Source organism: Juglans microcarpa x Juglans regia, chromosome 1S (genome assembly GCF_004785595.1).
Source record: "Juglans microcarpa x Juglans regia isolate MS1-56 chromosome 1S, Jm3101_v1.0, whole genome shotgun sequence".
NCBI classification, from domain to species: domain Eukaryota; kingdom Viridiplantae; phylum Streptophyta; class Magnoliopsida; order Fagales; family Juglandaceae; genus Juglans; species Juglans microcarpa x Juglans regia.
This window is the reverse complement of record NC_054595.1, coordinates 19,600,151-19,626,210: the sequence shown is the minus strand read 5'-3', so window position 1 is coordinate 19,626,210 and position 26,060 is coordinate 19,600,151. Positions and strand designations below refer to the sequence as shown.

At 37.1% G+C, this 26,060-nt stretch overlaps 2 protein-coding genes across 9 annotated transcripts; one reads left to right on the top strand and one right to left on the bottom strand.

Annotated features, from left to right (window-relative positions):
- The first annotated feature begins 5,350 nt into the window (after positions 1–5,350).
- On the top strand, positions 5,351–9,222 carry LOC121246771 (probable protein phosphatase 2C 35). Of its 3 annotated transcripts, none has more exons than XM_041145051.1 (5): positions 5,351–6,823; positions 7,787–7,918; positions 8,168–8,376; positions 8,676–8,736; positions 8,937–9,222. In XM_041145051.1, exons 1-4 carry the CDS (start codon positions 5,906–5,908, stop codon positions 8,707–8,709), a joined length of 1,293 nt encoding a protein of 430 aa, XP_041000985.1. In that variant the 5' UTR covers positions 5,351–5,905; the 3' UTR covers positions 8,710–8,736; positions 8,937–9,222. The 3 variants fall into 3 exon arrangements, with proteins under 3 accessions (XP_041000985.1, XP_041000984.1, XP_041000983.1); XM_041145050.1 differs by lacking the exon at positions 8,676–8,736 and adding an exon at positions 8,509–8,568; XM_041145049.1 differs by lacking the exons at positions 8,676–8,736; positions 8,937–9,222 and having other exon boundaries at positions 8,168–8,477.
- Positions 9,223–9,562: 340 nt separating this feature from the next.
- On the bottom strand, positions 9,563–25,810 carry LOC121246770 (SAC3 family protein B). Of its 6 annotated transcripts, none has more exons than XM_041145043.1 (17): positions 25,420–25,810; positions 24,923–25,024; positions 23,871–23,960; positions 23,551–23,664; positions 21,131–21,373; positions 16,976–17,170; positions 16,618–16,874; positions 16,226–16,326; positions 15,897–16,112; positions 15,011–15,238; positions 14,841–14,932; positions 14,670–14,763; positions 13,502–13,594; positions 12,609–13,372; positions 12,410–12,524; positions 10,098–11,857; positions 9,563–9,691 (listed from the first exon to the last, which is right to left on the bottom strand). In XM_041145043.1, the coding sequence occupies exons 1-17, from the start codon at positions 25,575–25,577 to the stop codon at positions 9,685–9,687; spliced, it is 4,629 nt and encodes a 1,542-aa protein (XP_041000977.1). In that variant the 5' UTR covers positions 25,578–25,810; the 3' UTR covers positions 9,563–9,684. The 6 variants fall into 6 exon arrangements, with proteins under 6 accessions (XP_041000977.1, XP_041000979.1, XP_041000981.1 ...); XM_041145045.1 differs by having other exon boundaries at positions 16,976–17,128; positions 25,420–25,809; XM_041145047.1 differs by lacking the exon at positions 25,420–25,810 and adding an exon at positions 21,691–21,739 and having other exon boundaries at positions 23,871–23,949.
- Positions 25,811–26,060: the final 250 nt, after the last annotated feature.

Below are 26,060 nucleotides of genomic sequence, written 5' to 3'. Positions count from 1 at the left end.
ATATATATATATATATATATATATATATATATTAATTAAATATGTAATAATATAAGACTCATATGGATAACAATAGATTTGTTTTATCACTCAAATTCCAAAAGTGGAATATAAATAAATTCTAAGCTAATCCCAACCACTTTAAAAAACTTGGCATGCTTTAGAATGCTTTTTTTGTTAGATCAAAAGGTTAATGAGTGGGAGGATGCAAAAGCAAGAAAGCTTATGGAAATGTTGATGGGATGGTTGGTGATTAAGGCTATATATTTTAATGTCAATATTATCTCAATCTATTTTAAATAAATTATTAATAAAATTTCATTTTTTTTTAATTTTTTATAAAAAAAAAATTAAACTCATCTAATTTGTTTCATACATTTAAACACATATATCAACATGTTTGTATTTAAACACATTTTAATGAGATTCACAAAATATTATTATTTATAAATTAACTCAAATAATCTGAAATCACATCAATATTCAAACGCAGTTAGTCCCTTCTAACCTCTCTTGGAGTATGTTATGGTTGCCCATTTTAAAGCAAGAAAAAGCCTCTCTACAATAGCATTTTTAGTTTTTTGTTTGTTTGGATACACGTTCTTAAGAGACATGTCTTTGTTTGCTGTATCAAAATATTTTAATGAACAAAGTTGAATAAAATGAGTTCTGTTATATACAATCACTTTTACGTATTATTTATGTATTCTACTAATGTGATTGGTCAAATCAATTATTTTATATTAAAAAAAAGTAGCGCAGTCAATCATATTAGTAGAGTGCATAAAGAATACGTAAAAATGACTGCGCATAAAATTTTTAAAATAAAATAAAAATAAAGTTTCAAGTGATGACAAATGTGAAATTCTATCGGCTTTGTGTAGAAAAGAAGTAGGAGTGGTTGAAGTGGACAATATTGAAGCTATGACAACTTGATTCATTGAATGTTATTGAAGCTAATGGATCAAGGGAATCTAATTTATCAAAATTGAGGCCTTTGATTGCAGAAATTTAGCTTCTTTTAAACCAGTTTGAGGATTATGAAGTGCTCTATATTGAAAGACAAGGTGATGAGGTAGCTCGCTTGCAAGACATGCTAGGCTAGTGAAAGATACAATAATAGAATTTATAATAAAAATTGAGAATACTGTCCGTCATTCTTTAATAGCAAAACTAGTAGACAAGCTAAATAGTGGCAAAACTATGAAGGGGCAGGGGGCGATCCCCCCAAGTTTTAAAAAAATAATATATATTAATTTTTTATGATTTAATAGGATGATATTAATCTCATCTTATATTGACCCCCTCTTTAAAAAATTATCTTGACCCCCATTCTACAAAATTATTTTAATGTTATAGATTAATTACATATAAGTCCAATTCAAAACAATTTAATCCCATTTAAAAATAAAATAAATAAAATACATCCCACATAAAATAAAATGATCTAATAACATGATGACGTATTTTTACTATCAATAAAAATAAAAAAGGAAAGTTGGATGGTTTTCTTCTCCTCTACCTGCTATCACCTACAATTCTGCAGTTTCTAACTTTTTACTGCTAAAAGAAAATTCTCTTGTCCTTACCATTTGCCAAAAGGTAAAAAATGAGAGCTTTTGATCATGAGTGCAATTATGTGTTATTTTGAAGCAAATTTTTAGTGCAGTCTGTAACTCTTCTACAAGTTACAACAACAGTAACATTGTAATAGCCTAGCTGCCTAGATACATACTGATAATTCCACCACTGCATACACAGTTTGACTTTTCTTTATATTTTTTTTGTTCCATTTTTTTCAATTTTCTTCTTCTTTCATATATATAATTGTATTGAATATATTGATACAGTGTTTTTGAAATTTTTTTTTTCACTTTTCCCTTTCTTTTATGTATTGATGCAGTTGTATTTTTGTTTAGGATTTTTCATTTTCTTTTTTAAAATAGATTGATTACTACTTAGTTTGGCTTATATACAATTATATCTATTGAATGATTATTTATTTTGTGTTTAAAGATTAACTTTAAATTCATGTTTCATGAGGAATTGAATTCATATATATCTAATTTTATTTTGTATGTTTCAATTTGATTTTAAATTTAGGTTCATGAATTATGTCTAATTAAAAACTATCGACTCATTCTTCAAAAGAAAATAAGTTGATATTCTAGAAAATTCTTCTAAAATTACAAGGATTGAACTTGAGGAAAATTATAATCTTAACTCTCCAATTGTGGACTCTGAAGAGATTCATTTTACATCGTCAACACTTGATCCTAAAGAGATTGATATATCTCCTCTACAACAAGGTCTAAGATTACATCCTCTTATGTAGGACTATTCTGCCAATCAACGAGATGAAATAAGAAGAGCTTACTTGAAAATAGGTCAATATCAAATACGTCTCTCAAAATATCCATTTCCTGGTTCTAAAAAACATATTTGTCTCTTTCAAGCTTCTTGGTTTATATAATTTGCATCTTGGCTAGAGTATTCTCCATCAAATGAAGCTACATATTGTTTACATTGTTATCTTCTTACAATGAAATCATTTCGACTTTCTGGATTGGATGTATTTACTATCGTAGGATTTAGAAGTTAAAAGAAGATTAATATTGAAAAACATTGTGCCTTTTTTAATCATATTGGGGAGAATCCTTACTCTTGTCATAATAATTCTGTGAAATCTTGTGAGGAGTTATTAAAACAATTACAACATATTAATAAAGTAATGAATGCACAAAGCTCCGAATAAATTCTCAATAATCGACTTCGAGTAAATACATTTATTGATGTTGTTCGATAGCTTGCATTTCAAGGGTGTGCCTTTAGAGGTCATGACGAGACCCCTCGGTCAAAAAATTGAGATAATTTCCTTAAAATGCTTAAACTCTTGATTTCGTATAATGATAAGGTTGAAAACTTGTTTTGGAGAATGCTCATAAATCTTCAAAGTATACTTCACCCAAAATTCAAAAGGAGATTTTGGAAGTTCTTGCAAAGAAAGTGAGAAACAAAATTCGTGAAAATGTTGGAAATTATAAATTTTGCATCATTGTTGATAAGGCACGAGATGAGTCTAAGAGGGAGCAAATTACTATAATCTTGAGATTTGTTGACGATGATGGTTTTATACAAGAACGATTTTTTGATCTTATACATGTTAAAGATACATAGGCATTGAGTCTAAAGAATGAAATATCTGCTGTTCTTTCTCATCATTGTCTTGATATTCAAAATATTCGTGATTAAAGATATGATGGTGCTAGTAATATGCGTGGTGAATGGAAATAATTGCAAGTATTATTTCTTAAATATTGTCCATATGCATACTATGCTCATTGTTTTGTTTACCGATTACAATTAGAATTAGTTGTTGCATCTAGCGAGGTAGTTTATGTTCATGAGTTTTTCTCAAATTTAAATTTCATTACCAATGTGGTGGACGCTTCATGTAAATGTCATGATGAACTGCAAGCTGTTTACGCAACACAAATTGCACATATGATAGCTATTGATGGACTTGAAAGTGAAAAAGCAGCTAACCAAATTGACACTATCAAATGAGCATGTGATTTTCGTTGGGGTTCTCATTTTTATTCTATTTACAGTTTGCTACGAATGTTTGGATTCACTTACTTAGTGCTTGAAAACATAATAAAAGAAAGATTCACTTACTCTCAACGTGAGGATGCGAATGCTTCTTATAAAATGATTACATCATTCCAATTTATATTTATTTTACATTTAATGAAGAAAATCATGGTTATTATTATTGTTTTTAGTCAAGTTTTGTAGCAAAAATCTCAAGGCATCTTAAATGCCATGAATTTGGTTTCTACTACAAAATGATTTATTCAAAAGTTGAGAAATGAAAGTTGGAAAAATCTGCTTGAGAATGTTGTCTTTTTTTTCAAGAAATTTGATATTAACATTCTATAATTAAGCTCTCGTTATGTACAAGGTCGTGGTCGTCATCAACGAAATCACATTACGATAGAGCATCATTATCATTTTGAAATATTTAATACTACTATAGGATTTCAAATGCAAGAGCTTGACAATAGGTTTGGTGATGGAGCGACAAAATTTTTAACCCTTAGCTCAGCTTTGGATCCAAAGGATGCTTATAAATGTTTTAATATTGATGATATTTATTATCTTGTGGAAAAATATTATCCTCTTGATTTTTTTAGAACGAGAAAATTAATTTAAGGTTTCAATTGAAACATTTTGAAGTTGATGTGCTTACTAATTCGAAGTTTCAGAATTTATCATGCATTGCAGATTTATGTCGAAGATTGGTAGAGACAGAAATCAAAGACATACTATCTTATAGATATATTGATTCGTCTTGTTTTGACTCTTCCAATATCTACAGCGACCAGTGAACGAGCATTTTCAGTTATGAAAGAGAAATAACTAAGAATTCTGATTTAGATTCAATATTTGATGATCTTGTTTCTTTAAAAGAATGCAAGTTACAATTTTAGACACTCTGTATTTCTTTTATCTGATATATTTGTATGAGTGTCTTTATGTTATTTCAATGATATATTGTTCTTGACATATCATATACTTTTTTAATATATAGTTTATATTAAATGTATTTTTTCTTATTTTATATTTTACTATCAAATTGTTTTATACTGCATAAAAAATTGTATAGATATAGATAAAAAAAAAAATTTATTATAGTTTTAGCTTTATTTGGCCCCTGAACCCCTAAAACAAATAAGAGCCACGAGCAAACCTACTTGATATATATTTACTATTTTTTTTATAGAGCTATATATTTACTATTAAGTAGTAAGAATACATAATTACATTCCACTGGATTTGGGAAATTAGGAATTTCTGAGTATTGATTTGTAACGTAAAATCAAAAACATTGCAACTGCTAGATATATTATTTGAAAAAATATAAATATACGTTAATTTTTTACAATACTTAAACACAATTATATTTTAAAATAAAATGTATTTTTATAAAATATTTAATAAAAATAATATCATGTTATAAAAATATTATTATTTTTAAATATGTATTATGAAATATAATGGGTGGGTATGCTACGTTATTTAGGCCAATCAAGCCATAGTGAAATAGAAAGCCTCTGTTGCAACGGTATACTATGTACAGTAACCTGAGAAGAATCTCTTGGGAGCGTGTCGAAATTCATATCAAAATTCTCGCTCAGATGAGATGTTTTGCTTCTTGGGAAAATGCCACTCAGATGAGAAATAGTTGCGATCTATTTCTTAAAATAAATATAAAAATTCTACGGTGACTGTGAGTGGGTGGGTGTTTTCTTGGAACGGGGGCTTCTTGCAGACAAACCCAACAAACCCAGCCATGCAAACCTATCTTGTCTCTCTTTCCCATTATGATTATGTTACGCAATCAGAGACTTTGTATTGGGATTTTGGGCCGTTTCTATTCCCGATTCAGGATCTATTTCTTTAATCATTTTCACTTTTTGATGTTCAGTCTTGAGGCCTTCCAGGTCTTGTACCCAAGAAAAGGTAAGATTTTTTTGGAAAAATCCCCCGCCCCCACAGCACATTTTCTTCGGGCAAAGGAAGAAGCCATATTCTCCTCTGTACCAAAATGTCTCATCCTTTTCTTGCTTCTTGGTATTTCTTGAAGATTTGGTTCTCGAAATTCGTTTCTTCTTGAAGCGGTAGCTTGCTACTGCCGTTTTGTTCCCTGTTCCTCAAATTCCTTTTATTAAGCATGGGTTTTGCCGACAGTTTCAACTTTCCGGGATACCCATTTTACCATTTCGACCAAGAATTAAGCATCCGCAGCCTCTTGGTTCCGATCATTCTATGTTTCTTTTAGGACTTGTCTCAAACACTCTTGAATTTCTTGGTTTTGGTCCTTAAAATTCTCTCTTGAACCATGGGATGCGTCAACGGCAAGTGCTGTAGCCCTTGCCGGTCAACATCGGACGGAGAGTCCCGGGAGTACCGCGAAGCAACTCCGTACAGTGTGCAAGGCAAACACATACTCACACAGATACCCTTGGAGTCTGTCTCTGTTCCTTCGCACAACTTTCATCTGGAGTACTCGGTTCTCACGCAACGTGGTTACTACCCGGACTCGCCGGATAAACAAAACCAAGACAGTTTCTGCATCAGGACACAGATTCAAGGTAACCCAAATATCCATTTCTTTGGTGTATTTGATGGTCACGGTCATTATGGTACAGAGTGTTCGAATTTCGTCAAGGATAGGTTGGTAGAAATACTGGCCGATGACCCGTCATTGTCGGATGACCCCGTCAAAGCTTTTCACTTGGCGTTTCTGGCTACTAATCGTGAGTTACACGTTAGCGACATTGATGATTCATTGAGCGGTACCACCGCGATCACGGTGCTTGTTGTTGGGGATAGACTTTTCGTGGCGAATGTGGGCGATTCGAGGGCCGTGATTGCGGTGAAACACGGGAATCGGATTGTAGCCGAGGACTTATCAAACGATCAGACGCCGTTTAGGAAAGATGAGTACGAGAGAGTGAAGCAAAGTGGGGCCAGGGTTTTAACTGTTGATCAAGTGGAGGGGCTTTCGGATCCAAATATTCAGACGTGGGGTGATGAAGAATCTCAAGGCTGCGATCCTCCAAGGTTGTGGGTACAGAATGAGACGCATCCGGGAACTGCATTCACGAGGAGCGTAGGAGATTGGACAGCTGAGCAGATTGGTGTGGTGGCTGTTCCGGAGGTCTCGGTGGTTCAGCTTACAGCTAACGATCTGTTTTTTGTTGTTGCAAGCGACGGCGTTTTTGAGTTCCTCTCGAGCCAAGCAGTTGTTAATATGGTATTACTTTACACACGATCATATTCTAGAATGACTTTAACAACTAGACTTGTAATTTTTTTGCACCTTTTCTTGATTATATCCAATCTATTGAATTTCATTTGATATAGCAATTCGACTAAGCATGCGAATTTTTAACATTTCTTATTTTATGTGGTTGTCAATGGCATGCAATTAGGAAGGTAGACTTGTTTCTCTTACTGCATAATATTTTTTGTTTCAGTGTATCGGTTTATGTTTGTGGAGCTGCATGATATTATTAAGATTTCTTATCATCCCTTCTGCATATAAATGCATATGTATAGAAGAAAGCTACTTACACATCAGAATATTCTATTGTAAATGGCATTTTTAGTGAATGGAGTTGAAAATGGTATCTCTTCTTGTTTTATTACCTATATATATATATATATATATGGAAAGGTTCTTTTGGCATGCGTTACAACGAAGCATGGTTGTTGAGACTGGTCTCCAAATCAACATTTTGAGGTCTCTCTAAGTTTTCCTTTTGGCATCACTATGTGCTCCAAAACAAAATGGCATTCAATGGTGAAGTTCTTTTGAAGTGTTTAAATTCTTCACTGAAAATGGCACTTATCTTCACTTATGGACCTTTCTGCTCATCAGATGGCTCTGTGCTACCCTTAGACCTGACCTTTCCCTTACACCCTTCACCAGTCTCTAAATGGTGCAAGAGAAGAACCGTTCCCAACTTTATCTTTTCAGGTTTTAGACCCACGTCCATTTGTTATACACGATAATTTTGAGTAATTTGGGGATGCAATAATATCTGTTTCCTAATAAGTGCTGAAGTTGAAGGTTGTTACCGTTTCTTATTCTAGCATCAAAGATGTTATTTTGTTGGCTGAAACTAGTATATTTTTGGCATATGATGGAGAACTCAACAAAATTTGATTATGTACAAGTCCCATAACAAATTTTCTGACATATTTGTTGATATAGGTGGCAAGATATACAGATCCCCGGGATGCATGTTCTACCATTGCTGGAGAATCGTATAAGATATGGTTGGAACATGAAACCCGAACAGATGATATTACAATCATCATTGTCCAGATCAAAGGTTTTTCTAATGTATGAATTTTACTAAATCTTACTCTACCTGCACATTTTGCTATCTTGTCTAGTCTGATTTTCCTGCTTTCAGCGTGTGCTCAATTCATGTTCTGGTTGTGTACACTATGCTGGGGTTGCACAAGTTTTCTACCCCTCTTCATGCTTCTGCTCTATTTTCCTTTGCCCATGCCCTTGTGTAAAGGAAAAAAATAGCTGCACTTTCCATTGACTGGCTTGTTTACCTAATTTATAATGTAATTACCATAGTCAGATGGCGATGGATCAAATGGGACCAATATTAGGGCAACAAGGTCCAGAAGAGAAACTTCTGAAATATCCATTACAAGTGTTTCAGAGTTATACCGTTCAGTAAGAAGTGGCTTCTCAGTCCTGCAACCTTGTCAGCATGTCGTTTCAACAAATCGAAGCCTGGCTATCATTGTTCCATCTCTGGAACGTGCAAGGTCATTGGAATGGTGGGCCTCTCAACCCTGTTTTGGATCATTTTCTTATGCTCAGTGTGTGTGTGTGTGAATATACATCTATCCATATGTACCATATTTTGCTGAGCTCTCTCTCTCTCTCTCTCTCTCTCTCTCTCTCTCCAGTGATGATATTCATGACCTTGAGGAAGCAGCCTAAGACTTCCTTGTCTTTTTTCTTTAGAGGTATCAGTCTCCTTTTACAATTTGTTGGTGTGTGTGTGTGTGTGTGTGTAAATATACATCTATCCATATGTACCATATTTTGCTGAGCTATCTCTCTCTCTCTCCAGTGATGATATTCATGACCTTGAGGAAGCAGCCTAACACTTCCTTGTCTTTTTTTCTTTAGAGGTATCAGTCTCCTTTTACAATTTGTTGTATCAATTTTAAAGCACATACAACTAGTAACTGTCTCAAAGAGGGGACCCATATTCTTACTTTATTTCTATTATTTCTTTTTGGTCTGAAATTGATCGTAGCAATTTCAAATAAATTGCATTAATTCAACTATTTTTATCAAAATCACTGAATTTATTTTTGGCTGGTCGCAGGATGTTGGCTAGTCGTGCAGTCTCCAAGCGTCAGCTTCTCTGTTAATTTGCTCTATATACAGGATATACTTGGGTCACTAACCTCCAGGCAACAGCTTCTTTGCTAGTACTGATAGAAATCATTAAAACCATTTGTAACCCTGCAAGATTCCTTCTGGAGAACAAAATGCTCTCCCTCCAGTTGTAGTTTCACCTGCTAACCACACAATAGGAAGGAAATGGTAGTAAAATTTGCATAGATTCGAGGAGGTTCTTTGAGGAGGTTGAGACTTTATGACTTCGATTTCAGACATTTTATAAGGTGGTTAATTTCGATTAATATGGTCCATTGTAATATTCAACTTTTATGATAAAAATAAAGTTGGAATGCATGTTTTCTTTTCTTTTTAGTAGATAATCCTCGGTTCTTTTCTGCCTCTTTTTAGTCTCTCCATTCCACCACGGTCAAGCGAGATGTCATATGCACTGAACTGACGCACCGAAATCATGATAGTTGCTCCGTCGAAGACCCCGAGTATTGACTCGGAGACCATCACAAAACCGAGAAAATGTGCGCGTGCGAGAGAGAGAGAGAGAGAGAGATTTTGCCATATCTGTAACTTTGATTGGGATATTCTTTTTAAACGTGGAAATAACGATAGCCTACAAAATTTTCTTGCCTATTTTCTTACAGGTCGTCCATCGCCCTCTCTCATCGTGTGCATCTCGTCATTCCGTTTGAACACAAGTAATTTGCAATTATGTCCTCTCAAAAAACAATCTGGACTCCCCAACTCTAGATTTTTCAAATTTACATCACCCCGCAAACCTCACGAGTGACCTTGGTGAGCTGCCATCAATCCATGTCTTTGCTTTCTCTAGCTGAGATTCCAGATGAAGAGAGTGGAAATCTCAATCGACAACACCAAAACAAGTGACTGCAATGCCGCTTTCCTTCATCGAATGGTCCATCAATTAGACCATACAAACCAGTATTCCGGTGGCCTCTATGGATCAATCATGTAACCTGGAACTTGATCCGATTAATTGGATCTTTTTTTTTTTTTTTTTAAATCTTTCTGTTGCATCTCGTCATACCGTTCTTGTTCCCCCCCTCTTTGTATGTCTTTTTAATTTAATACAAACATGATTAAAAATATAAACAAATTAGCAGGTCAAAAATAAATAGACAACTTCTTGTGTAGCATGTTCTGCATTATATCACACTGCTCCAGTAACTTGCTTAAATTTTCGGTTTCCTTGGAAGCTTCGCCACCTACCATTATTTCAGTACTAGTATTGTCTAATCTGTAAGACATGTAAGTGGGGATCGCCAAATTGCCATCCTGTTTAAGACCCCTTTCATCCTCAGCAGCCTCGCAAGCCTCACCATGCAAGGGCATCCATGCAAGAGGTTGTAACTGCTCTGGCGGTGGCTGACCCCCACCCAGTGACAAGGGGCTGCAGCCAACTTCAATTATTTCATCCAGCGATGGATGACTCGTATAATAAGGTGAAGTTAAACTCCCTTCAAGCCTCAACATATCAACATCTCCCGCAACAGGAGGAGCTATATGACACTCCAAAACATAGGCCACGGAGAAGGTTCCACTGGATAAATTCATTAACCGCCAATTGAAAATTCTGCGGAAAATCATAACCCAGTTTGGAACAATACGGTAACTCGAGTTATAAAGCTCAAGGCGAGCATTTTTTTGTAGCACTATGGATGCCTCCTTCATTGCCTGCTCATATCTCATCATCTTACTTGATTGCGTCAGGTATCTGATCAAGCAATTTTCAAGCATTAATCTCTGGTTCTTAATCTCCTTACCCATATAAGATCCTCTGGCCAACCAGGATATATCGTCAGTAAAAGATGGAAGTTTAGAGTCCCTTAGAGCACACAGCAGTGGTTCAATTTTTCCCAGTGAATTCCATCCTATTTTCGGTAAGTACCACTTCACACTTCTGCGTTCATCACTAGACTCCTCCAGCAAAGCAATCTCAGGACAAGGCCAGCCAATAGGATCTGCGATTGCAGTAGCATTGATTTTTTCCAAGGAACAATCCAGGGCTTCATTGAAGGCAGAGATACAATTATTAGGACCCACTTCAAAATCATTCTTTCTCTCAAGCACCTCCAATGAAGAATTCAAGTGAGAAAGAACCAGTTCTCGTGTTCTCAAATTATGCAGGGCAGGTTGCAGGGGTGATTCACTTGCCAGCCATTTTAGTCCTTCCCTTAATTGCTCGTCACTAAAAAACCCATCTGCATGTTCCATCTGGAGATTCAAAACGAGGGGAACAACCCGAAAGCTACTTATCCTTGACTTGTCGATATTATAAAGGTCCAATTCATTTGCCACAATAGAGAAAGAATCTGAAGTCTCTTCCTTGTTTGAGCAACTTAAAATCAGAAGGGGCAGGCAAGAACCAGAAGGTATTGACATTAGAAGGTCCTGAAGCCGGACTCTTTGATGCTTCCATGGGACCTTTTCAGATACAAGGAACAATACCGCACTTGCACCAGATACTGTCTCATCTAGAATATCAAATTCTGTTTCCTTTACAACAGACAAGCAGCAGGTCTGATATGCACCATCTCGGCTAGGAACCCATTTGCTCCATATTGACAGCCCAGGAGATGACATCAACAGATCATTATCATCTTCATTTTTGCTGGAAGGCATGAGTTTTGAAAGCAACCATGCCGCAGGCAAAGCAACTTGGCTCCTCTGCTCCAATTTAACTTTTTCCAGGTTGTTCATCTGAGAACATACAATAATTTTCCAGCATAGGCATTTAGCATCTGGATTTCTTTTGCTCAGTGTACCAGCTATGACATCTGAAACATTAAGTCTTGACCATGATTCTGCATGCTTTTTATGTCTCTCCCGCATAACATGATCAATGTCAAACTCGCCAAAATTGCTCGGTTGCTACATAGAAGAAGTGAACAGCTTAAACAAAATAACTCAAGGAAGACAGAAACCATTGACAAGAGTTATACCTCAGTAAGTGAAGTCAATTATTTAGAAATACTGTTTTTAAAGTAATTCTTTTATCAGTAACGAAAAGATACTTATGCAGTATTCTTGTCATTCATGTGAGATGCACAATACATTGTTAGACAAATCATGCGAGGTTCAATAATGGGAGATGGTTACATTTAATTCGGTAGCATATACCAAAATGAAAAAACTGGAGAGAAGGAACAGGGGTGGTAGGATTTTTTTTCTAATCGTTAGCTAAGTTTGCATTGTAAATGGTGATATGGGAAGACATTGACAGCTCAACGAAACACTCTCTACTCTGTTCAACAAGAATAGGAAAAAGAAACTGGAACCCAAAAGGTGATACGCCAAGAGGAAGTTGAAGGGATTTCTTCCTCAAGTAGTTTTTTTTTTTTTAAATAAAGCATGAAGAATAAACTGGTAGTCGGGCACCCATGACAAGATAAGTATATAAATTTAAAAAATTCTAAAACTAACCTCCTTTTTCTGTTGAATCGGCGGCCCCAATGATAATGAGTCTAATGCAGCATTTGCTGCTACCTGCATTTGTTTGCGGAACTCCCGTCGCTTTGCACAACGCCGCTTCCATAACCTGAGAACAAAGAAATGCAAGACTAAGGCCTGTGGAAAAATGACCTCCATAAACAACCAATAGCAGTAGAAGAAGCTTGAAAACCTTAAGAACAACTTGAGTTTTGCCTCAGCAGCTTCTTCGGCATGATCATTTGCCGGAACTGTGCTAATATCATTTTCTTTATGAATGTCATTTTGATAAGTATTTTCTTTATGAATATCTGAAGGTTCTGCATCTTCCAAACGATTAATAACCACCCTTGGGGAGCCAATTTTTTCCACCTCACAATCCTTTTTGCCATCCGAGTATCTCTCTTTGACAGCTGTTTTTGACACATCCTGCAGCGTCATTGCTTCCTTGTGAAAATGCATGTTTCTTTTAAGGGAGTCTCTGAAAAGATCATCAAAATTTTGTTTTGCTACAATTCCAACTTTAGCAAGCTGGGATTTAGGGGAACTGTGGGATAACGAAAAACCCCAAGGCGGATTAGAGGCTCCAGCTGTCTGATGGTCATTTTGACTCTGTTTGGTAAATGTTGGAGAGATGATTACTGGCTGCCGTTGTTGGCTATCAGTTGAGGATGAAAAGGTTTCAAGATCAGCCATTTCTTCATTACTTGTACAGACAGAACTTTCCCTTTCATCAGAAGGGATAGATACGGCTTCAGCAGGTAATGATATGGCTTGTGTTGGAGGTAAAACATCCTCAACTATACTCCTTGACCTTTTCAAATAAACAAGTTCAGAACACTTGGTAGGATAGTCCTTATCCCGATTGAGAAATGGGCCTTCCTTCATCATATAAGGCTCCTCAAATACCTTTATTGAGAACCCATGATACTGTAGGAGACTTTCAATGTCCTCTACCTAATTTCATCAACAAAGCATAACAGTAAGACAAGGGGAAACTGCAGATCTCCTCCATGGAAAGAAAATACATAAAATAATAGGAAAAAAATCAATAGAATGTAACACGCATCAAGCTAAGATAAGCACCTCCATCCCAAGCCACTTAGCAACATGGGAAACAGGAAGACCTTGGTTATTCTGTAGTCCCGAGTGTAGAGAAGCAAGTGCCAGGGTGCGTAGCTGGTCAAAACAGCATAATACAAGACAACATTAACATAATGTACATTCACATCCACAAATGCTTTTGCACATGGAATTCCATATGCATACATAGCTACCAAAAACATACAGTGAATGAATAAATCCGAATTATCAACAGCTAATTTTAGAATAAGTTAGAGTCACTTCGCTTTCTACAAAAGTAAAGGAAAAGATCCCAAAAAAAGCCAATGAATTGTAATTAGCACCCAGCAGAAATATATAGTCTATAGCTCGGAAACTTTTCAAGCCATCATCAAAATATTTTTGAAAGCAATAGCAGGCAAGTTTGGTAATACACGTGGTTTGCTTTAGCTGTAATATAGTCCAAAAATGTTCTATTGAAGTACACGTTAATCAAACAAAAGAGTTTTTCTTTGTCCTTTCTTTAGAAAAAAAGAAACACAAATGCATACAAAAGAAAGGAAAAATGTAATAACACAAATAAATCAGACAAAAAGCTATGCATATACCATATTTACCAAAACCCAAAACACAATCAATAAGAAAAGTAAATAGTGCTAAATTAACTTTATTACTCTTTTTCATTGTGGCTCATGCCATTTTTTTTGCATTTATTGTACAAGTGAGTGACCTCAAGAGGCAGGGAAAGGAAGTCCAACTCAAGCGTTAGTGTTATTGAATGATTAAATTTATCCATTTTTACCAGTTTTAACATTTGGTGAATTGACAATATACATAGTCAAATTGGTCATATTAAAGTGTTTAACTTATATTTTCGCTACAATGTACCAAACTTATGGAAATAAAGTAACTGGAACCAGTGCCACATGGTTAAGTGAAATTATATAATCTGTAAATATTATAGCTTAAATGACTAAAAAGGGATTCTAATTTAATTGCATTGCTTTCAATTCCAAGAAACATGGCAGGAGCACATGCATGCTTTACATAGTCCACAGATTTCTACACAAGAAACTTAAATACATTGTTTACAGGGAACTAGTTTATAGATTTAGCACAGGCAAAAAATTCAGAAATAGATTCAGCAATTTGCTACAGTATGCACTAACCGAGAAGCAATAGTTACTCAGACCTTTGCGAAGTGAGCATGCATAAGGCATGCTTGAAGGTAACTCGCCCTTCTTGCAAGCCGGAAGAAGGCAATAAAATTACCTGTTCTGCAAGACCTGGAAGAACAAATCAAATAACCATTAGATCGTGATTAACACTGTAACCTGAAAATAAATAGAAGGGAAGGGGCAACCTTGCCACATCACGGGCAAATAGCACTTCTGGAGTCTGTCTTATCTCTGGAGTCATTTTTGCAAGATCGAGTGAGAGCTCTGCAGCTTCAACCTAGCAGGAATAGATTATTTTGACAGAACAATAACAACTGAAACCTGTACAATCAACGTGATTCTGCAGAAGACATACTTTATATCCAGGATGTTTGTCCAGTTTGAGAAGTGCATAATAACCCCGGAACTCTTTTTCTGTCGGCACACTTATGCCTTTCTTTCTGTGATCATCATAGATTTGGAACAACTCAACTGATGTTTTATTCATCTGTTCAATGTTGAGGTGTGCATCAAATCCCTCAGAAAAGCCTTCTCCTTTGGTGTGTTCACATAATTCATGCATCGCAATTATGTGAAGTCTTATCTAAAATCCACAGCAATACGCAAACTAATTACTCTCCAGAATGAAGATTAAGTTTTGCATGTTGGGAAAAAAATACACATCCACCAACAAAACAAAGTAAAACAAAATGATTTGCAACTGTCTATTACACGAGGATAGTGGGTGCTTCTTGTAACGCCCCAATGGAAGACCCAAACCACATGGCCTATACTCCAAAAGGACTAATCAATGATACAATTGGAGCCCAATTGGAGCCCCATTGGAACCTTATAAAGAGCAAGAACTTTTCCTTCTCAAGCAATGTGCGATCTCATTCACCATCTACCATTATCCTTATCATATGGGGTATCACACTTCCAATTTTACCTACATACAGACAAAATTATCTACATGCATCAACAACTGTCTATATACAAAATGACTAGTAAATGTATCACCACCAGAAGAATAACTACTAATTCAATTAGTTTTCAATCTGGTGGATGATTATGTCATTGACTTCTTTTAACAAGGTCAGCCCAAGCTTGCCTCCCTGAACCCCCATCCAGATGCAAGCATGATATTCTAAAGGTGATCCAAAAAAAAAAAAACATTTAAAAAAGGTAAAATATGAAACAAACACCATTTACATACTACATATTATATAATTGGAAAGAAGATATCAGATTGAGGATTATACCATCTGCTCCAGCATAAGAATAGCCCCGTGGTCGAAAATGTGCTGCATCCTCAGGTCCATTCGGATTGCCCTCATCCTATCCCACAAGAAGTTATATATGCCAAGAAACCTGTCATCATATGGCTGATCTAGCAAATTAAGCAGATAATCAATTGTCTCCTGCAGGATTGGCATGGGCCGTATCAAACTCGCCTCCCTCTCAGCTGTCCTAGTATACTGCAGAAGAAGAGCACAAGAACATCTCATCAATGAAGTATGGTCTAGAGCAATTTCCACGAAATGATAACAGCTTCCTGATTTGAAAAAGCCCAAGATGATCCAAAAACTACCTTCTTTACAGCAAGGGATTTGCTGGTTTGGTTTCTATCGCCACCCACTCGTTCATACTGGTCTAGATCTCCCTTTCTTTCACGTTCTGCCCTTTCTGACTCTGTAAAATAAAGCAAATTCCTAATAATATTAAAAGTTAAACTTTCAGAATTGGGCCCTCTCACAACTTCCACACAAGAGAGGATAAATAGTCAGTTTGAGTTACTAAAGAATCTGATATAACACACTCAAAGTAAAAATGTCTGAAACTTTTTCATTTTTTTTTTCTCAGAAATCTTTAGTTTCTTCTTCACTAAAAACATGAAATGCAAGTCCAAATTCCACAAAATGATTGCATTTGAATTACTTGAATCATAACTTTGCTCATGGATCAAGTGGTTGAGAGACATACCTGGACACATGTCTGGACACATTCCAATAATAATAGTAGATGGTTCATGGCCATCAAAATCAGATAAAACATGGGCATGGGAGAAATCCCCTGTCAGTTCTGCAGACTGGTTTCCAGCATATTTTTTCCTCTCTGCTATAGACTCTTCATTTCTATTTGCAGAATCTAGTTGGTCTGCAAAATCAGGACTGCCTTGCACATTTTGACTTAATTCAACCTTGAAACGGGCCAATCGCTTTGCCTTGGCTTCCATCTCTCTTCAGATTACATCAAAAGATTAGAGAACATAATTTTAAGTCTTGCAATAAAGCACGACTAATATAGGCAATAAACAGAACCAATCCACCAAATATTTTACCGTTCAGTATTGTCTTGGGTGGAAAAGGAGTTTTCTGGAAAGAGTTGACCGCTAGGAAGTGAAGAAGGTGACCTTGTTCTTTTGAGAGCAGGGGAGCTGGTGCGCTTGGTTGCCACAACTTCAGAATCAGGATTGATTGCAGGAGTTGGAAACCTTAGATGAATTTGAGAATCAGTGGCAGAAACAAATTTTGACCTAGCAGCCAATGTAGGAGATATTGAAGTCCAGGAAAAAAATCATGCAAGATGCCACATAGATGTAAAGCTCTTCTCTTTCCCTACCTTGTTCTAGTGGGTTTGGAGGCAACAGGAGGAGACCTATAATTTATACCCCCCCCCCCCCCCCTAAAAAAAAAAAACACCACTTTACAAGCATCGTCTACTTGGTAAATTTTCTAAGGTTTTTTAATTCTAAAGGTTATATCAAGAAATCGTCCCTTTCATCAAAAAAATTCTAACAGACTTCTGGCCTACTTTCAGCACTCATCATTCCTCTCCCATTACCATCCTCCCACTTTCTTCAAAACTTTGCCTTAAGTTCCTGCTGGTATATTAGCCGGCAATCCCTTTATCTGTGATGGTGCTCTAAATTAATCAAACCCCAAAGTAGCGTCGTGGTTCTAGGGCGAGCCGTATAAACCGGACGTCCTAAGTTTGAAACTCCGCATTCACACTCTTGGGGCCATTGGACCAAGGGAGTTTACCCTTGAATTACACGACATGTACTTGCGGGAAAACTCCTTATCGAGGGCGTGTACACCCTTAGTAGTAGTCAAAACTTTGTCTTGGACACCTAGGACCAACAAAAAAAAGGTGCTCTAATTACCCTTCTTACATTTTTTTTTTTTATATAAATACTTTTTTTTTATAAGTAAACAAATTTTATTGATCAAAGAATTAGGCAAAACCCGATACAAATACAAGAACAACTATATGCCCTAACTAAGGAGGCTCAAAAAAAGACATGTAGGTCCATGCCATTGAAATCAACAGCAACGGCCCAGGTACATAGAGTATTGTAAAATAAAGATATAAGTTACTCTAGCTATCTCTCTTTGTCTTCAAACGTCCTCGCATTGCGCTTCTGCCGCAAACACCACATGATGCATACAGGGATCATCTTCCAAACCGCTTTAATCTGCTGCATGCCTCCTATATTTGTCCAGCTAGAAAGCACTACCACTATATTCTCCAGCATAATCCAAGCCAGCTCTACTCTACCGATCACCTCATTCCACAAAACCCTTCCTATCTCACAATGTAGTAGGAGATAGTCCACTGACTCTCCCTCTCCCTTTCCCCTACACATGCAACACCAATCTGCTATGATAACCCTCATTTTCCTCAAGTTATCGGTTGTGAGGATCTTGCCCAAAGATTCTGTCCACACAAAGAATGCAGCTTTGGAGGGTGCCTTATGTCTCCAAAGTCTTCTCCAAAGAAGCTGGAGCCTCATTTGTTTTCGCAGATGAGATGAGATAAAGTTAAAAATTGAATAAAATATTGTTAGAATATATTTTTTTAATATTATTTTTGTTTTGGGATTTAAAAAAGTTGAATTGTTTATTTTATTTTGTGTAGGAATTTAATAAAATTGTAATGATTAGATGAGATGAGATGAGATGAGATGAGATGAGTTGAGAGTAGTTGTGAAAACAAACGAGGCTTGAATGTTGGGCTCTTGAGTGAGAGTGTTATAAAAAGAGCGAACCAAAAATACACCTTTCCCAGTGGGTGACCACCACAACCCATCTTCTTGTTGATTGCTCGGTTTAACGAAGTACAAAAGGCTGTAAAAATCAGCAAAACTGCTCATCTCCAAATCTTGTGCTGCTCTACTAAAACTGATATCCCAATGGATCTACCCACCTGATAACCCCATGACATCCGCTACTGCAACGTCTTTAGTACTAGCAATTTGGAATAGTGAAGGAAATGAATCTTGTAGGGAAGTGTCACCACACCAAATACATTTCCAGAATTTAATCATTGAACCCTCACCCAACTAGAGTCGAGTATGTCGAGTTAAAACCCTCCATCCTCTTCTAATGTGTTTCCACAACCCCACTCCATAGGCTCCTCTAAGGGGATAGAGGATTGCTTACAACTCATCTTTCATGAGGGATTCTTCAGGGAGCTAAAGATGGGTAATGAAGTTATCATCATTCAACATCATATTAACGCAAGGGGCAGTTTTTTGCAACTCTTAGATTTTCGGAATGGAAGGAGGAAAGGTTGTTGGTGATCTCGGAAGGCGCAAATGGCATCAAATGGAAAGTTTTTCTGCATATCAAAACATCACTGGGTCCAAAGTCGTCGTTCTAAAGCATGCAAACAAATGAGAGTTTGTTGATGGAAAGACAGTGGGAAGGCCTCCCTTGGTCAAAGGTGCCTCGTATGCCTTGGTGGTAGTCTGGCAGAGAATAGCTTCACAGCGGAAGGAAAGGGTAAGTTACTTGGAGGAGACAAAGGTTGTCAGGTGACATTGGGAGAAGTGGAAGGTAAGCAGCATGTGTTGCAGGATGGAATGGCTGCCTCTGTTAGGTGTTTGAGGGTGGGAGAAATGGAGGGGGTCTTGTGGGCTGTAAGAGCTCAATTGACGGGAGTTATGAAGTATGTGAGAGAACTTATTATTAAAGTGGATAAGGGGCTGGAACTAGTCACGGGTTTGGGTGGTGGGTAAAAAACGGACAAGGGGGAGGGGGCGGGGGGGGGGGGGGGGGGTAGATTTTACGGGTTTGAAGGCCTCAAGTGCGCTAGCATAGGGCATTTCGACGCCGTCACAGATAGGGTCATTGGACGCCGGCATCACAGTTCACACTAGTGTCACTCAGGACATCGGCAACTTGCCGTCTAACTACCCTCAGTCACCAGTCGCAAATGGGGTTAGTACCTTTTTCCAGGGTTCACTTTCAGTTGAAGATGGGGGTCCTTTCAGGGTTTTGAGTCCTTTGGAAGAAGCAGACGAGCCTCTTTCAGAAGATGCAAATGGGATAACAGAAGGTAGTGATTCCCTTACCTGTTCTATGCCTCCTGAGGGAGCAGTAGGGTCTGACAAAGTGGCACATAAAAGATTGTCAAGGGGTGGGGCACCTACAAGCAATGTCCTTGTCGATGGAATGATGACATCTATGCCGGAGGTGAAGGAACCTTTAATGGTGACAACAACATTGGACAACAACAATATAGCTATTGATGATGTTCGGGATTTGAATGCAGATATGGCAGGGAGGAAATTATGGGTTTGTCAGTGGTGCCTTGTGAGGAGGAATGTCTAGGGTCGGGAGTACAGTTGGGAACTGTGTCTGGGGATATAATGTTGTTCTCCTAGTTTCTATCCCTCCAATAAACAATATAGCGGGTTCACCATTGGATTGGGTTCTGCATAAGGTTAACGAGATTTAGCATATTGTGGGGCTTTCATATAGAGGATGTGAAGACCAATTTAAAGCACTACTCACTGCGATTGAGGTGGGCCACTCACTTGAAACCAAATAAAGTTTTAAGAAAAGCAGAGAGTTAAAACGTCTTTCTTGGGCAATCAACTACGACGCTAAAGAAGGTAGTTCAAGTTGAGGGAAGACTAAAGGGAGGGCTTTATGAAGACGTCCTCGTAGAGGGAGTTTTGGGAGGAGTATTAGTCTTAAGGAAACAAAGGGTTGGGGATGGGGCGGTGTATTCTATTCCAATTCGGGCTTGGTGTATTTCGAATAGATTTCTAATTTTCACGGGCTTTTTGGGTCATTAGGAGCTCTCTAGTATGGGCTAGGTGCTTTCTTATATACATCTAGTGTATTTGGTTACTCCTATTGATATATATAATATTCTATTGATATATATATAATATTTTTACTTATAAAAAAAAATGCTCCCCAACTTTTTAAATATAGGACTTCTCTAAGACGCTCCTTTCATTATTTCATTCAAACTCGACTCGGGTTAAGTTTTTTCTTTCTTTTATCATTGGTTATGGATAGATATCAGTGGAATTCTTTGGTCAAAAAACCATTCACACACACACACATAAGTATACTTGTATGCATATACTGTTTACCATTATCACCATTAGACTATTGACCCAGTGAAGAAAATGGTACAAAAAACTACAAATAAAACGTAAGGATTATGGAAGGCAGGTGATATTCATGTATTTTACCTTCTAGAGCCATTTCCAGAAAAATGTGAATCTTCCCGTGGCACTTCACTCCCAGATGGTAAAGGTGGGGATCTGTTTCTTTTCAAGACTTGAACACCCTCATTATTAGTTAAAAAGCCTCTTCCAGAGGCATACGAACCTAAATAAGGTGAGACCGAGGATTGGTTTTGATAAGCCATAGAGTTGGCATAACTGCCAGGCAATATGGGCCTATTACCCAATGAAGTCAAAAATGAAGCAGGCCTGTATGGCAAAATATAGCTTGATCAGATGGAGATTACCTTGAGCAGTGAGAAACTGAAAAGAATAATTCTAAATTTAGGATATTGATGTAAAACACCAACCAAAAGCAATAAACATGGCCTTCAAATGATTAATTGAAGCATATAAGAGGATACGTGGTAAGAGGCACCGGCTTAATGTTACAAAATGAGTGACAGAAAGTTCCACTTGGCAAATTGGCAATTCCAAAATCACCAAATAAGAGACTTGATCTTTTGAGTTTATGATTTTTTGTGTGCATGCACATACATACGGAAAGAATTGGACCTAAAACTTACCATAAAGCTTTGCCAAAAGAAGATGAAAATCCTCAACAGGGTTGTTGTTCTGAAAGTTTTTTTTTTTTTTTAATCAGTAAATAAGAATTTTATTAAAAAGGCGAAGGAAAGTACACAGGATATTGTTCTGAAAATTTAAAGCAGGTGTGCACACATAAATTAAGTATTCAATCTACAACTTACAAAAGGGTGGAAATCCTTGACATAAAGATGTTTCCAATAACCAAAGGAATCACTACTGGATTTGTTTTTGTTTTTTTTTTTTTATCAGTAAATAAGAATTTTATTGAAAATAGGCGAAGCCAAGTACACGGGAGATATACAAGAGCCACACCTACGCATGACTGTCTAAAGATACAAGAAAATCATGTATGTTCATGCCATTAAATTCTATTACAATCGACCAATGGAATAAAGTGTGAAGAAAAAAAGTTCTAAGCTGGTCCATTGTCCGTTCGCAATCCTCAAAACTCCGACCATTCCTCTCCATCCATCCATATGCACCACCATAGGCAAGTCAGTATCATCTTCTCCACATAGCTGCAATTTGAGAGTTACCCCGGGATGCCTTGCCAGCTGAAGTGAACAACCCTTCTTGGCATTACCCAAATGAGTCTCACTCTTGCAAAGATATCGTTCCATAAACTCATGGCTACATCACAATGCAATAATAGGTTATCCACAGACTCACCACTTTTCTTACACATGTAACACCAATCCAATACAACGAGTCGGCGTTTCCTTAGATTATCTAAGGTGAGAATCTTTCCTAACGAAGCTATCCATACAAAAAAGGAAGCTACTAGATTTGTTATTATAGGTGAATCACTACTAGATTTGTTATCAGAGGAACTGTTTGACTGGGATTGTCAACAAGCAGATACAAATCGCTACCGGAATTGGGCTATACCATTTATAAGAGAATTGAAAAAAGGCTTAAAAAAAATTAGTCAAAAAGCTGTGGCTCCTCCCCAAGCAATGAATGAACAGCTAGAAATTAATGTACCAAGTGAGGAAGTGCTTGTTCATGTGAAAAAATTTCTTTTAGGGAACGGTAGCAGAATGAAGCATAGGGCCATCAGAAATCCATCCCATTAATAAGTATCCAATACTTCTCTAGGAAAAAAAAAAAAAAAAAGAAGTAAGTGAGGCCACAAATTATATGAGCAGAATGACCATGTTAAGACTGTTGCCCCTCGCAAAATTTCCTTAATACTAAGTTACACACAAAACAATTGATAAGCATAATACATCATGAGGCTGTCAAAACCAAGGCAAAGCTAGTGTGACATAATGCTAACTTTTTCAATCATAACACCCCGAAGCAAGCCTGGAATATGGACACAGAAATTTTAAAGAATGCTGAATTAGTACTGGAATGTAGCCTTTAGGACATCTTCTCCAGAATACCTAGCAATATCACTGTTTGGAGATAAATGAAAGAGGTGATCTAAATGTTTTTGACAACTGAAATTGGGAAACCCAGGTTTGAAATGCTACTTCCAGAATGAAATGAAGCAAGAAGTGGGCAGATGACCTCTGATGAATTTGAAATTCATAATATTTATAAGTATCTTTGCCTCTCACCAAAACTAGGAGACTCGATGAATGTGAGAGATACAGGCTATCAGTATGACGTTCAATGGTACAACAGGTTGTGAAAATCTCATATATGAAGATAAAATTTTGTTTACACACAAGTTTCAATGATGTGGCAATGTAATAGCTAATGAAAAAATAAGAATTTCATCCAAATTTTATAGGCTAAAACAACATATTTATAAATTATAAATGGAACATTTTAATATCAAGCATTCTAAAAGAACAGTTTTTAGAGAAGAATCCAATGATCTAGCAAACCTATCAGTGTGCAAGAATTGTTGCCCATGGACTCCTGTGGATGAATTAGGAGGACTTGCAGTAGAACAGGTGCTTTCAAGAGCTAATGGACGTGAAAACCCAGCTTCAGGTCCCCTAACCAAACAAAAATCCATAACAAAACGATAAGAAGAGGGCTTCCACAACATGACCAGACAAGTGTAATATTAACATCCATACAGTTGTCTCATGGAGGCAGGCGAGGGGGAAGAGAAGGGGGGGGGGGGGGGGGGGGGGGGGGGGGGGGGGGTGCTTGTAGCCCAAAAAGCTGTGCAATCCTACCAGTGTACAGGAATCCTTACCTATGGACTCCTGCGGATGAATAAGGAGGACTCGCAGCAGAATGGTAGCTCTCAAGAGTTAGTGGGCGTGGCAATGCAGCTTCAGGTCCCCTTATCAAATGAAAATCAGTAAGCTTTTTTTCTAAAGAGCAAAATAATAGGACGAGGATCTTCCAGAACATGAACAGACAAGTATTATATTAAAATATACGCAATTGTCCCAAAGAGAGAGCTTCCTGCCCTAAACTAGCCCAAGCCAAGATATTTCAAGAAGACTGTTTCAAGGTGCTGCTATTTTCGTTCTATACCATAGGGAAACATAAGCATATACAAATGTACCATAGCATTTCCAACAAATATTTCATGCACCAACAATGCATGTGAAGAAAGGAGTAAAGGATTGTAGAATTGAATTTTTATCTCTTGTTTTAGTCAGAAATTGGATGTTAGTTCTTAAACAGATATCTCATGCTCATGTCCACAAAGTATTGTGTCCATTATAGGAACTTAAATTTATCTGAAAGAGAAGAAATCACATTTTTTTACAAAGTGAGATAACTGAAATTAGCGTATATAAGAAAAAATTTCCTTTTGCAAGCTTGGATTTTAAGTAATTTCATATAATAAAGATTCAAAACGGTAATTTCATTCCTTTTCCAAATTTTATCAAGAACCCTAGCATTTTGGAAAAGCATCGAAACCACTTTGGAAATAATTGGTAGCATTTTCCCATGATGACCTAGCAAAAATGAACTAGACAACAAAATTATCAGTTGAGATTTGAAAAACAAAATGCATTGAATGACACAGGTGAGTTAATTGACTCTAAATGGTATTGTTACTTGGAATAGGAATTGGCACGGGCAACCTTGGTACTTTTGAAGATCCCGTGGCCTGAGGTCTGTTGTCTTCACATTTTAGTAGTCTATTCAAAGTTATGGATAAATCTATTCCCCTTTATTTTGTCTTGCACAGGTTATTGTGGTGTCGCAGATGTCGTTATTACGTGCATATCAGTAATAGGTCACAGAAACGGATAGTTATGACGCATGCATTTAATATAAAACGTGTACCTACGAACTCCAAGAGATCTTTGGTAAGCAGAACTGACTGCAGGGCCGCTGCTCTCTAAAGCCAAAGGAGGCGATGGCACTCTCTGTAGAGTTCCAGGTGCCCTAGATCAAAAGAGAAGGCGTATAAGGTGCAACTTTTTTTTTGTTACATACTGCTCCACAATAGCGAAAGGAGCTTCAACCAAACTGATGAGCTATGGTCGTGATTATTGATATTAGTTTAGTGCCCTAAAGTAAGCGAAACCTTGTCCTCTAGGGTTTTGTTTCAGTCCTCAAATATCCTAAAAGCAGAATTCAAAATTACTAAAAGTACAGAAAATAAATCAAAGAAACGAATCCCGAAGAGCCATGGTAATCGTGAACGATTTTCTTCTGAATTTCCCAACGAAACTTTTAGAAAAAAAAAATAACATTTTTTTCCTAGTGGTGTTGAGAATCTTGTCGTCCTCTTCAGCAGCCAAACGAAGCTCAAACAAATACCATAGCTGAGAGAGTACCTGGGACTGGGAGATCGCAGAGGGGCAGGAAGGGGAAAGAGTGGAGTAGAAGGAGAGTCAGAAGGGGGGCGAGAGAAAGATCCAAAGTTGGGTACGTGAGATTCCGGTGGTCGATTTGGACCAGAATCCTTGCCAAATCCCGTATACGCCGAGTACATTCTTTCTTCTGTTAACGATGATATTACATCGTAAAACTGAAATTGGCTCACAAATTCTGGGAGTCCCTGGTTGCCCTTATGGTTTAAACAAAGAAGTGGCCGTAGCAGACAGGCTAATGAAGCACCGGGAAAAGGAAAACGACTCCTTCACGACACCTCTCACATGAATCAAACTCTGGGTTCAAAACTTCAATCAATGAAACGAGGGGAACCCCATGCGTATTGGACTAGATGGGCCCAACTTTTGGACCGGTTTCAACTTTTGAGTTGAGAGTGTCACCTATAAGGCTAAATTCTAAAAAAGCCTTTTTTATTTTTTTCTTCATTTTTTTTTAAAAAAATTCCTTCCCGTAATCTTTCTCCTCTTAAAAATGCATCCAATTGAAATGTACCGCATAAACACTCCATTTTCAAACCTTGTAGTCGCATTGTTCAAAAACTCTTCATTTTTCATCTCCCTCTCCCCCCCCTCTCATTCTCTCT